Source organism: Podarcis filfolensis (assembly GCF_964270895.1).
Source record: "Podarcis filfolensis genome assembly, chromosome: 11".
NCBI lineage: Eukaryota > Metazoa > Chordata > Lepidosauria > Squamata > Lacertidae > Podarcis > Podarcis filfolensis.
The window spans coordinates 31,394,260-31,406,752 of NC_139613.1; the positions used below are offsets into that span (position 1 = coordinate 31,394,260).

General features: G+C 42.5%; 1 protein-coding gene across 5 annotated transcripts in view; it reads left to right on the top strand.

The window, feature by feature from the left end:
• VCAN (versican) overlaps positions 1-12,493 on the top strand; it is a 126,438-nt gene that overhangs the window by 11,028 nt on the left and 102,917 nt on the right. For all 5 annotated transcript variants that reach the window (XM_083576423.1, XM_083576425.1, XM_083576426.1 and 2 more), the window contains exon 2: positions 6,295-6,361. In XM_083576423.1, coding sequence (XP_083432549.1) covers positions 6,301-6,361 — 61 coding nt within the window. In that variant the 5' untranslated portion in view covers positions 6,295-6,300. The remainder of the gene's footprint in view (positions 1-6,294; positions 6,362-12,493) is intronic.

Consider the following 12,493-nt stretch of genomic DNA (forward strand, 5'->3'; position numbering starts at 1 on the left):
TATGTAGATCCGTGTGACACTCCTTGGCTTCTTCCGTGTGACACAAACCTTTCAGAAGTTTTCAGAGTATGGGAACACTTTTAGTATGGTGTGAAGAGACAGAAGCAAGGACCAAAGCGTGCCTTGAGGGAGTCAGTCGTTTTGAGGTTCTGGCAGCCAGTCCATAGCAAGCGATAATGAGCTCATCAAGAGACTGTGATTAATTGAATATGGCCAAAATTAACCAACTGTGAGCAACAGAGCAATTAATCAACTGGCAGTAATGTGGTGAAACTGGCAAAGTTAATTAAACCGAGAGGAGAATATTTAAGCAGCAGCGTTTATGGTGAAACTAATCAGTGTTCAGCAATTAATGGTCCAGCAGAGAGTTTCAAAAGATGGGAGATGAGTTGATAGTGAACAATACAAAGTGCAAGTATATGTTAGGGCTGCTGCAATAATTTCCATCATAGCTTGTGAGCTGGGCATAGTAAGGAAATGCTCGCTTGGGGTCTATGGCCATCGATAGGCCATGCCGCAACTTGGGCTTTTCAACTTCACTAAAAACAAGTAACATGCCAGAGTGCCATGGCTTCTCAAAGACCAAGACTACAATCCTATGCATAGTCACTAGTGAGCAAGTCTAGCTGCCAGTGTGGTGTAGTGGTTAGGTTGTCGGACTAGGACCTGGGAGACCAGGGTTTGAATCCCCACTCTGCCATGAAACTCACTGGTCAGTCAATCTCAGCCTTGCCTAACTCACAGGTTTGTTGTGAGGATAACCTGGGGAGGAGGAGAATTATGTATGCTACTTTGAACTCCTTGGAGGAGAGATGGGATGTAAATTAAACAAACTGAATGGATAAAATGACACCAGCCTTTGGAAACAGGAAATGGGAAGGCAAAACTATCCTGATATAAGCATCAAAGTAAACAGTGCTATAGCCTTCTGCTTGAATGAATGTAGTTATTTGAAGTAGATTCAGCAAATCTAGCAGTAGAGGTTGTTTCCTGTTATACTTTTTCTACAACCTTGTTGCGGTACTTCAGTTCACATAAAATACTTGGGGTAGGATTTATCCATTAATTAAACCAGAAGGAACAACATCTGCATGTCTATTTTGGGGAAGATTAGATTAGAATCTCTGCAAATTTTGTGTCTGAAAAAAGGAATAAGACTCTTCTGAGTGAATAGAGATCCCCAGGGCTCTTTCACAGCAATAGCAGCAGATGAACAGGAAGAGACAAGCCTCTGATAGACTCTGCAGCCCAAGGAGCAAGGGTTTATTACATCTTTGATCACAACAAGAAGACTTTGAAAAATGGAGGAAGGAGCAGGGGACAGGCAAAACTTCCTTCCATCAAGGAACAAACAGTTCTGACAAGCAACGTAAGGATGGGAAAAATCACAGCTCTTAACAGACTCTATTCCTGGTCATTTTTCATTGCAAGTGCTCCAAGCTCAGACATGTTTCCGTCCAAGAAGCATCTCCTTGAATCTCTTTTGCTCAGATTTTTGTGCACACACTGGCTTGATAAGAGATTGAAATTGCAGCATGCTCTCTCAGAGCTGTGCAGATGGTTGCTCATCTACTCACTGGAGGCTGCCTCACACATTACTTTTCCAACTTGTAGACCCCCCAAAGTGTGCATTCATAATGAGCCATAGCCACATGACATGAAAAGCCATAGTTTATGGCTTACCATGATTGAGCAACACGCTAGCGCATGCTGCTCAGCCACTCCTGCTTTAAGCTTTGTTCTTGGCTTACTGCTCTCCTTTTGTGGGAAACCATGAGCACCATTTCACATGCAACACTAAGGCAAGCCTTGTGGCTTGTTTCTTGCAGCTGTAGACAGGGCAGAGTGAAAGGACGGTGATTGAAGAATGTGCATTAGCATGCTGCTCATTCATGGTTTGTTGCTGTGACATGCAAACCATGGCTTACAGTGACATTCAATGTGTGAATGTCAGAATGAGTGATCCTCAGCACGAGAGCCAAGAGAATCATATGGATCATACCCATCCTTTCCTCTTGTTCAGTGAAAGACATGATCAACTAAGGCAGCCTCAGTCCTGAACCCTGACCGGAAGGTGATTTGAAATGGGTCTAAATCAGGTCTTGGGGCCAAACACAGCTCTGTCTGGCCCTAAGGACTCTTCACGAACTTCTCCACTTACTGGCGATGCTTGAATGCTTCTGCCCACTGGTGCATGTTTCCTGGAAGACTGACCATAGAAGTGTTGCCTTGGGGACATCTGCTGCCTGAGGAAGGAGCCTCACCCTGCCTAATGGTTGGACAGGTCCCTTATCTGTCTATCAAAATTAAGTCACTTTAAAAAGCTTTCACATGCATTCTGTGTGTTCAGGGTCCATCCAACTCCACTGGCAAGGCAATATGTTGAAGAGGGGTGAGAGTATACAATATAGCATTTCTCAACTTGTTGCCTCATTCTGGTTGGGTTGCTTCCAAATGACCTAGAAATAAGCTGGGTCAGCCGCAGCCTATTCACCTGAATAGGAGGGAAGTGCCCCAGGAGTATTCTTTTTTAAATATGCCTTCTCACTGAATGTATTGTGCTGCTACTGAAATCGGCTGGCTAATATTACACAGGATTAATAAAAATTCACCCTTGGAGATTAGATTTCCAAGTCATTCTGAACATTTGAAGTTTTCTTATTATCTGCTAATGAACTGGAGTGGCGGTTTGACTAATTGTTTTTTTTAAAAAACCCACCCATATTAAAAATGTATAGCTATGCCCTGTGATATTTATTCACATTATTTTAAAAATGATGTTGACTTTACCTAAGGCTTTGGCTTTCTTCAAGCTGGAACACGTAATAAATGTGTTAAGGGTGAGAGCGACCGTGTGAAAACAGGAAACTGTATCCTTTAAAAGCAAGATGAGAGAAAGACTCCTGAGTGAAAACTGGGGTTGAAATACAGACTGCCATTTAGGCATCTTCTCTTCCAGCTGCAACAAGAGCCTGCCATTTTGTCCAAAGGGCTTACGGGCACCTGGTTAAAAAGTAGACTCAAATATGGTGCGTTTGTTCTCCCAGTATATGGCTCGGAATACAATTTAAAAACCAGTTACGGTACTCTGGGTGCTACTGCAATGAAAGGCAATGCGTTACATCCAATTAGAGTAGTAACTGAGGATACAGGTTGGTCAACTGGAACCATAGTTTTTGCACAGATCGTGCCCCAGGCTTTTCACCTTGGTTTCCATATGAAGAAGATCATTTCTGCCAGCTGCTATAGAGGGGTGTTTCACAGTTCCACAGTTTCAACATTAACCCCTTGTACTGCATACCCTCCAAGTGTTCTGATCTCTGAAGGATTGTCCTGGAATTGCAAAAGACATCCTGGCTTCTGATTTGATCCCAGAATGTCCCTATTTTCCCTCCTGGTGCTGCTGCCACGGAGCTCAAGAGGAGGAGGAGATGGAGCTTGTCCCAAGCAGTGGTTGCAGTGGCTACAAAGGAGCATCCGTGGCCTCTCCATGGCTGCCACTGCCGGCCTCCTCCCTTGGGCAGTTCGTAGCAGCTGCTGGAGGTGGGCAAAGAGGAGGAGAGGCTGCCACCAGCAAGACCCAGCTTTGTGTGACTTGCCGGCTCTGAGGGGCAGGCAGAGGGCAAGGTTGCCCTGGGTGGGAAGAAAGGGGGAGCAGAGCAGAGCAGAGCAGAGCAGAAGGAGTTCTGATGCTTTTAAAAAAATGCTTTGTTTATCTGTGCCCAGTCTTGCCCCTTTCTAAAATTTATTTATTAGTGTGTGTTTTTCTTTTTGTAAATCTATCAAATAATGGAGGTGGTGGGCCTGTGTGCTGTGTCCCATTGGTTTGGTGGTGCTAGTAATCACCCTTCTTCTGATAGGAAATGTTCTGCGGGGTGTGGGGACGAAAAATTGGGGTTGGGGAGTGAGAAATGTCCCATTTTCATCTGAGGAATGTTGGAGGGTATGGTACTGGTACTGATCCACCAGAGGGAGGATTTGTTGTTAGACACCCCTGTTTGGGGCAATGCCTGTGTATAAGCATGGGTGAAAGATCAAAATAGGGGTGGGGGGGCTGGTGTTGATGTAAATAACTCTGGCATGCAACACTGAAGCAATATGCCATGCTGTGTCTTGCAGTCAATTTTATTTGTTGTCTTGGTGTTAGCTCTGGTGGCAAGGAATTCTTACAGCATTAGAACAAAAAAGGCTTTGTCCTCTTCATCCCTGCCAGAGGCAACCAATGGTGTGAAGTGGGGACAGAGAAGAGGTAAAGGAAATTTGGAAAGAAACATGAACTTGGTGCATTTTCAGCAGCAACCTAGTACTCTTAGTTACATGCATTTTTGTCCTGAGATTAGCAATTGAGCTCCATTTACTATGGACCAGAGATTTATGCCTCCCAAGTCCTAACGCCTGATTTTCCAGTCTCTGTCCATACCCATTAAAAACTGCAGTATACATAGCTACTTCTCTCCAACACGAAACTTGCCCTTGTGGATTACCGTAGCAAAGGCAAAGAAAAAGAAAAAAAAGACTAGCCCATTCCCCTGTATAGTTATAGCACCCCAGAACTTAAAAGAGTGATCAGAGTGTCATGTTTTGGCAAAGCCATACAGAATTTAGGGAGACACACTTCAAGATTTGTTCCAGCAGGGATGAATTGCATTTGGATTGACTCGCAGGAGAGTGAAGATAGCAGGAAGGGCAGCTAATTGGCTCAACTATCGAAATTCCAGTGTCAGAAAAATTATTAATTAGGAGAAATTTAGTTGTGTACCACCAGGTTCTTTGTTTTAGGAATCCCTTGGGTTTGCAGGCCTCCCTTAACTCAAACTAACTACCACTGCATTACTAATACTACTTGACAGTGATGAATGTGGGTGATTTGTTTCCTGCAGTTCTGATCATGTTATACTGGAAATCTAAGCTCAGCAGTGAATGTGAAGGAAATGTTTTCTGGAAACACCATCATGCTCTTCCTCTGCTTCATTGCTGTTGCTAAACTCCAAGAGAAAGAGAGAGAAAGAAACTGATCATCTTAACGATTTCCTTTCTCATTATATTCTTTATCATGTTTCCCCTGTCCTTTTCTCTGCCTCTCCTGATCTGTCTATCTAAATTGGGCTGAAGGGGAGGAACCTGTACACCTCCAGATTTGGTTGGACTTATAAAGTCTTGTCAGCCGCAGGCAGCATGGCAAGTGGTCCAGGATGATGGGAGTTTTAGTTCAGCAGCATCTAGTAGGCTACAGCTTCTCCATCTCTGATGTACATAAACCAACAAAGCTGGTTTCAGAATGTGACTATGGTCTGGCTGTTGTTGTTGTTGTTGGGTTTTTAGGTATCAGGCTTCTCTCATTTTCCCTGTAGTATAGAAATTTCAAAATGAAGTATGCTCTTTTTGTGGAGTAAGGGGAAAAAAGGAAGTGGTGAGATGGAAAAAAGAAAGTGTTTAGGCAAGGTCCAGAAGAAGGGCAAGTGGCAGGGAATCCTAAGTAGTGGACCAAGCACAAAACTATATTTAGCCACAGTTTATAAGGTGCTTTGTTGGTGGAGTATGAATTTCCACTGCTAAGTACTATTTGAAGGGAGAATCTTCTCCTTTATTGGAGGGTGTCAGAAGGTAGACACAGAAGTATGAAGGTATCGGACACACCATACATTGAAAGCACACGGCTTCCCCCAGAGAATTATGGGAACTGTAGTTTGTTAAGAGCACCGAGAGGTGCAGCTCTGTGAGGCATAACCTACAGCTCCCAGGATTCTCTGGGGGAAGCCATGTGCTATATAAGTAGTTTAAATGTATAGCATGAAAGAGAGAGCTAGTCTGGGTTTCACCACTCTTGACACATGGTGACTTAGAGCACCTGAAGCAAAAAATGGCAGAGGGCTGTCCCCCAATTAAAGGATATTAATTAATCACAATTAATCAACCAATCTCAGTAATATGACTTTTAATTGATTAATAAATGAAACTGTCAATTATTCCATATATATTGAAGCACCATTCAACTTTTGTGTTTAGGTTATACACACATCAGCCATAACAGGCATAATGAGAGAAGAGAGATTCCTTGTATGTGGTTATGGGGAAACACCTATGTTAATGGCACTTGTCACTTGCAGTCTGTGTGACTAGGATGGAAAGACACCACTGGATAGAACCACTTGTCTAAAGAGCTAGAATAAAGACAACGAAATAGCCTGTAACTTGATAAATATATATAATTACCAGATCAAGTATTTACTTAGAAGCTTTTATAAGACCACAGCAGAGTACATTTAATTTATTTTGTGTTTTCATTTTTTGTAGGTCAAGATGTTAAAAAATCTCTTATGGATGTGTTGGACCTTAGCCATAACAGGTGCACTTCACAAAGGTAAGGACATTGTAGACCAGGAATATTTGCTGAAGTTGGCTTCTGTGAGAATTGGAGACATTGTCCTGATGTTTTTTGGCAGTGGGAATATGGCAATTATTCTGAAGCAATTAGTCTGACCTCCATAACTTTAATGTGTATTTGTGTGTGTGGTTCCTTTGCCCTGATGGCTCCTAGTTACACAGAAATGAAGGAAAATCTCTGTATATTTATTTATTTAGGGTTGCCACTTCTTCCCCGCCCCTTTTTGGACAGGGTTCCTATGCGCCTTTAACAGCTGCTTGACAATGAAAAGAACTAAGGAGTAAAAGCTTGTGCTGTTATCAACCTATGATGTTGGGCGAAAGAAGCATCTCAGCACCATGCAAGAGCTAGCAAAGGTTCAAGAGTTCCTGTTGGGAACAGAGATGACAGTGCTCTTCTCAGATTATATTCCCAGGGGGAATCAGCCAGTGAGAGAGCACTCTGTTCCTCATGTAACTGCTAGTTAATATTCTGAATGGGAGCTGAATAAAGTCCCTAGCTTCTCAAGGTAGGACTGGGAGACAATCCTGCAGCAAACCTTGGAGACCCAGTGCCAGTCAGTACCAAGCTAGAAGGACCAATGGGTCTGTTTCCTATGTTCCTATGTTGTTCTTCAGTGGTAGAGTACATGCTTTGCATGCAGATGTTCCTAAATTCCTCCAAGTAGGGCTAGGAGGGACTATTTTCTAAAACCTTATGAAGTCATTGTCAGTCACTGTAGACCAGCAGCAGACAACATGGTGCCCTCAGAATGTTGTTGGACTCTAACCTCCACCAGCTCCATCCAGAATGGCCACTGGTCCTGTTAGCTAGGGATGATGGGAGTTGTAGTCCCAAAACATCTGGAGGGCCGAGTTTGCCTATGCCTGGCCTATAGAGGGGGTGCTAGCTTATGCTAGTTGCTTGTCAATTATTTAGCTACCCACTGCTGCTGTGCCTATAAGAACAGCTTGCTGTGCAGCCATTGTGAAGTGAGACAATGGTTATCTTTATTATATGCCAACTTTTCCACATCACACACATCAACCAGGCCTGTTATCTTCTGGTCTGTTGGCAAACCGAATACTGCATTAATAGTTGATTGTAGCTAAACCAGAACACCTACATTTACAGTACAAAGCGTTTCCCAGTGGGTTCCAACAGGACAATACCTGGTAAATAAGCATAGGATTCCAGCCTAATCTCAAACTAGATTATGGTGATATCAGGTGTTACAATATTGCTGTATGGAAAGAAGTACAACTTGTGATCTCACACATGTGCATTGCTGCATGATTGTTCACATGTGACCATCTACACAGAGATTCCCACTGGGTGATTCCCGCACAGAAGTGTTTTCTGTGTAAAGAACGCTGTACCTTATGTTGCTTCAGTTGGTTCAACTGGTTTGTGGATTAAACCATTGGCAGACTTTTATGGGCTATATGTTCCACTGAGGTGGAGATTTCCATCATGATTTGCCCTGTCTGTTGCTAAGGTGGTACCTTTAATAGCAAGCTAAATGTATGTGTGACGTGAATGGAGGCATAATTTAAATATTTGCAACTGGGTGTAATCCCCTAACAGGAAAAGGAATGTATAAAATCAAAATTAATTGACCTGCCTTATACTTTCATATTTTTCCACATTAAAACCCAGTTTTTCTTAAAGTCTCCCTGCCACATTTCCCCTGGAATGTGCAAATGCCATCTACCATTTCAATTACAACAACAAAAATACATTTATATTGAAAATAATAAGGCTCTTTGTAGAACCACTGCTGTTGTAATTTTATCAATGGTTTTCATCACTGGCCTGGTTTCCACACCATGATAAACAATTAAGCAATTGCATCTTTAATCAGGGTTTCATGTGAATGGGCCATGTCCTGGGACATACTGCTCAAAAGCCCCCTCTTCACTTTGCTCACAGGCCATGCTGGGAGCAACAAACCGCAAGCCTTGGCTTGCCGTGTCATTCAAACCCAGACTAATGGTTTGTTTCTCTCCAAACAAAGCACAAGTGGTAGCCAGGGTTTGTTCTTGGCCTGCTGCTTGTGGTTCATTTGGGGGAAACTAAGCACGAGCCTGGGCTTGGATGCCAAGCATTGTGGTTTGTTGCTCCCAGTGCAGCACGTCCAGGAGTGGTGGAAGAGCAAACAGAGGGACTTTTGAGCAGCGTGTACTAGCACACTGCTCATTTGCATTCAACCATAGTTAAGCATTTGTGATGGCTGCTTTAATTTCTTTTTGGGAGCAACTGGCAAGCGAGGCAGCGGTGCCACATTATCTGTTTGAGAGTCTCATTTCAGAGGCTCAAAATTGCTGAGTTTTGCCCCAAAACTTTCATATGGGGGAGGAAAGATTATCCAGATATAGTCTCCTCCTACACCTCTCCCTTTTCCTCTCATGGCATCATCATAGAATCACAGAATTGTGGAGTTGGAAGGGTCATAACCACAACATATCAATACTGTGCCTAGAAGCTGCCTCAACACTCCATGATTTCTCCATTTCATCTAAGGCAGCAGCTAACGTATGCCTCTTACACCTCACCTAATTTAAAGGGAATGCTGTTAGTTTCCCCTTTTCTGTTGTCCCCTTTTCTGCTCCCTTTCAATTTTTACCCCGCTTCCACAGTCCCCCCCTCCCCTGACCCTTTCCTTTGCTTTGATTCCCACCATCAGGTAAGGTTGATTTGAGTGAAGTAGTACACGTGGCAGCAAGTCGCTGAATGCAACCTTGGCTTCCCTTTGTTGCAGATTGCATATACTCATTCCCAACTTGTTCCTTTGTAAATCTTCACCTGCCCCCTTTCCCCTGGCGTAGTGGTGCTGTTTTGTGGTTTGCCTCAGGTGTCAGAATGTCTTGGGCCGGCCCTGGTCAAGAGATTTGTAGATGCCTCAGGGGTGGAATGGCTATTGCCTCTAGCTCTGTGGTATTTGTTTCGAAAGGGCCAGTGAGTATTAACAAGAAGCATGTATTGATGTGTTTGTGGGTGTTTCATGCTACTACATTCAGATGCATGTGCCCTCTTAAATATTATTGCTGCAGATGGAATGTACATTTGCCTAGTTTCACATGATTTACAGCCGGAGCCTGAACAGTAACTGATCCTTCACTATGCCTGGTTTACATCCTCCCTCTCTTTACTGTACGAACTCAGACCACAAGCCATCTGGCAGAACAGAAAGGTTTTTGTTAGAATTCAATTTATTACCTTCATTGTCAAAGCCTCATGCACGTTTCTGCTGGATATTTCTGCAGATCTGCTCTCGCAATCTATATATGTTGACGGGGTGATCCTAAGGGCTGATTTACATCTGATGAGAGTCCTGCACAGAAGGCACATCCATGTTGGTAATAGCTGGTGACCCCATTATGTGTGCCTAAGGGGTGTGTGTGTGTTGGACAGGGGAAGAAGAGGTTCACACAGTAGTTAAGGGGCTGCTCTTTGCTATATATTCAAAACTGAATTGCAAAAATTGAGGGAAGCTGTGTGTTTCAAAAACATTTGTTGTAGATACTATAGAATAGAATAGCCTCTTCTGTAGAAAACCTGTATGTAGTCTGAAACTATAAGTTTGTTGGACTTTCTGTTGCCCTTTCCAAATGTTGTCCTGGTCATCCATATGTAAATCATCATGGTTGATGATTGCATGCATATGTATTGTATGATGTGAACTATTACCTGGAAGCCAAGATTGCTTTCAGCGACTTCCTGCTTCATTTACTACTTCGCTCAAGGAAGCTGTATTTCTTCACCCAAAGTGCAATTGATTTATGGAATTTTGTATCAAAATATGGGGCAATGAAGACTAGTTTAAATGACTTTAAATACTACTATGTAAACTCACCCAAGATATACCTCTCAATGGTTTACAGTGGTACCTCAGGTTAAGTACTTAATTCATTCTGGAGGTCCGTTCTTAACCTGAAACTGTTCTTAACCTGAAGCACCACTTTAGCTAATGGGGCCTCCTGCTGCTGCCGCACTGCCAGAGCACGATTTCTGTTCTCATCCTGAAGCAAGTTCTTAACCCGAGGTAATATTTCTGGGTTAGCAGAGTCTGTAACCCGAAGTGTATGTAACCTGAAGCGTATGTAACCTGAGGTACCACTGTATTAGGAATGCTTGGGGAATTTGTGAATTCTGATATAAAGTGGCCTGAATCTAGTCTGCTGGGCTAATGTGCTCATTGAAACATAGATAGCCTTCAGAGCTTACACTTAACTGAATTTTGTGATAGTGCTTAGAGTGTATTTGGACCACAAAGCACTGATGAATAGTTCTCAAACATGACAATATACATACAAGTATAGTGCCTTCTATGTACAGGAAGAATATCTCTTTTGGGAGTTATGGGGCTGTTCAAGAGACATGGGCGGATCTTTGGGTTGCAAGCTGGCATTGCAATATCCTGGAATAATTAATTTGTGGAAGGTTTTTCTCTAAGGTTTTTCTATTTTGGTTATAGAATAACAAGCACATATGGATCTGTGCCTTCATAGCTGATCATGGGGCTGGGGGTTGCTCAGATTAAAGATTTATATTTATTATAGTTAACAATATGGTCATAAATTCTACTCATATTTATCCAGAGATAAAATCCAACATATAGTTAGCAGAGTAAAAACTTAAACACATTGCAGGATCTACCAAAATAGACCAGAGGCAATTGTATCTCATCCAGCAGAGCTTTACTGCTACTGAAGGGAAATAAGCAAAATGGTCACAAATCCAATACATACAGTGGTACCTCGGGTTACATACGCTTTAGGTTACAGACTCCGCTAACCCAGAAATATTACCTCGGGTTAAGAACTTTGCTTCAGGATAAGAACAGAAATCATGCTTTGGTGGCGCGGCAGCAGCAGGAGGCCCCATTAGCTAAAGTGGTGCTTCAGGTTAAGAACAGACCTCTGCAATGAATTAAGTACTTAACCCAAGGTACCACTGTACAGGATTGGCACTGCCCACAAGAAATCCAGTTGCAGCAGACTTAACTTAAACGTACAATAACTTATAATAAGACTAAAACATTAACACTAAGATACATGCTTCAGAGACAAAGTTCTGAAGAGATGGAGGGTGTTGGTATTATGTTTATACTTTGTTGCCTCTCAAGTGCTGAGCATCTTAAAAAAAATAAGACCATTTTTTGCAATGGATAACAAGATGAGGTTTAACAGCACAGATTTTTAACCCAGAGGTCTGAGTCCTTTGAATAAGGGAAGGCTGTGATTCTGATTGAGGTCAAAAAGGAGAAGAGATTTTATTCAGTGTAGAGGGAAAAAATGTGACTGTGAGCTCCAGGAGGTGGGATACAGAATTTATAGCTTCTCTGGGATCCCTGCATATAACTACCTCCCTTTAAATTAATTAAACAGCTCAACAGCTCTTATAACTGCCTAGCAACTGAATGCATTAGCTCTCTGAGTGGAAGACTATCACCACATGTTCAAGAGGTGATTGTTTTGCAATATGTTTTGTGCACATTAACTAAAGAGTGGGATCCTTAGGCTCCCTCAGTGATAAGATGGAATTCATAGATAAAGATGGAGGGGGTTGGTGTAGAACCTTATATTTGCCAGGCTATACAACACAGACCCTCTAAGTGTCCCTTTTCTCCAGGTACATCCCGGATTTAGAGAGGCCACCCTGGTTTCTGATTTGATCCCAGAATGTTTCACTTTTCCTTAGGATGTCCTTATTTTCATTTGTAGGGTATGGAGTTATCCAACCCCCAAGCCGTCTGAAGGCAATCCTGTATAGGGAAGCTTGTTTAATGTTTTATTATATTTTTATATATGTTTATATATATAAAGCTGCCAAGAATGGCTGGGGCAACCCAGTAAGATGTGTGGGGTATAAATAGTGAAATTATCATTATGGAATGGGATGTCCCTATTTTCATCAGAGAAATGTCGGAGGGTATGACAACAGTGTTAGTTTGGTAAGAGTGCTGTTTGGAGCTCCCTTTTCATCTCACAGAGCTACAATTCACAAAGTGGTTTAATGATCAACCCTTTTCTTTTAATCAAGAAACTCTAAGCATTGCACTTCTATGAGATGAGTAAGGATCTCCTGTCAACTCTCAGCACCTCAACAAACTACAGTTCCCAGGAT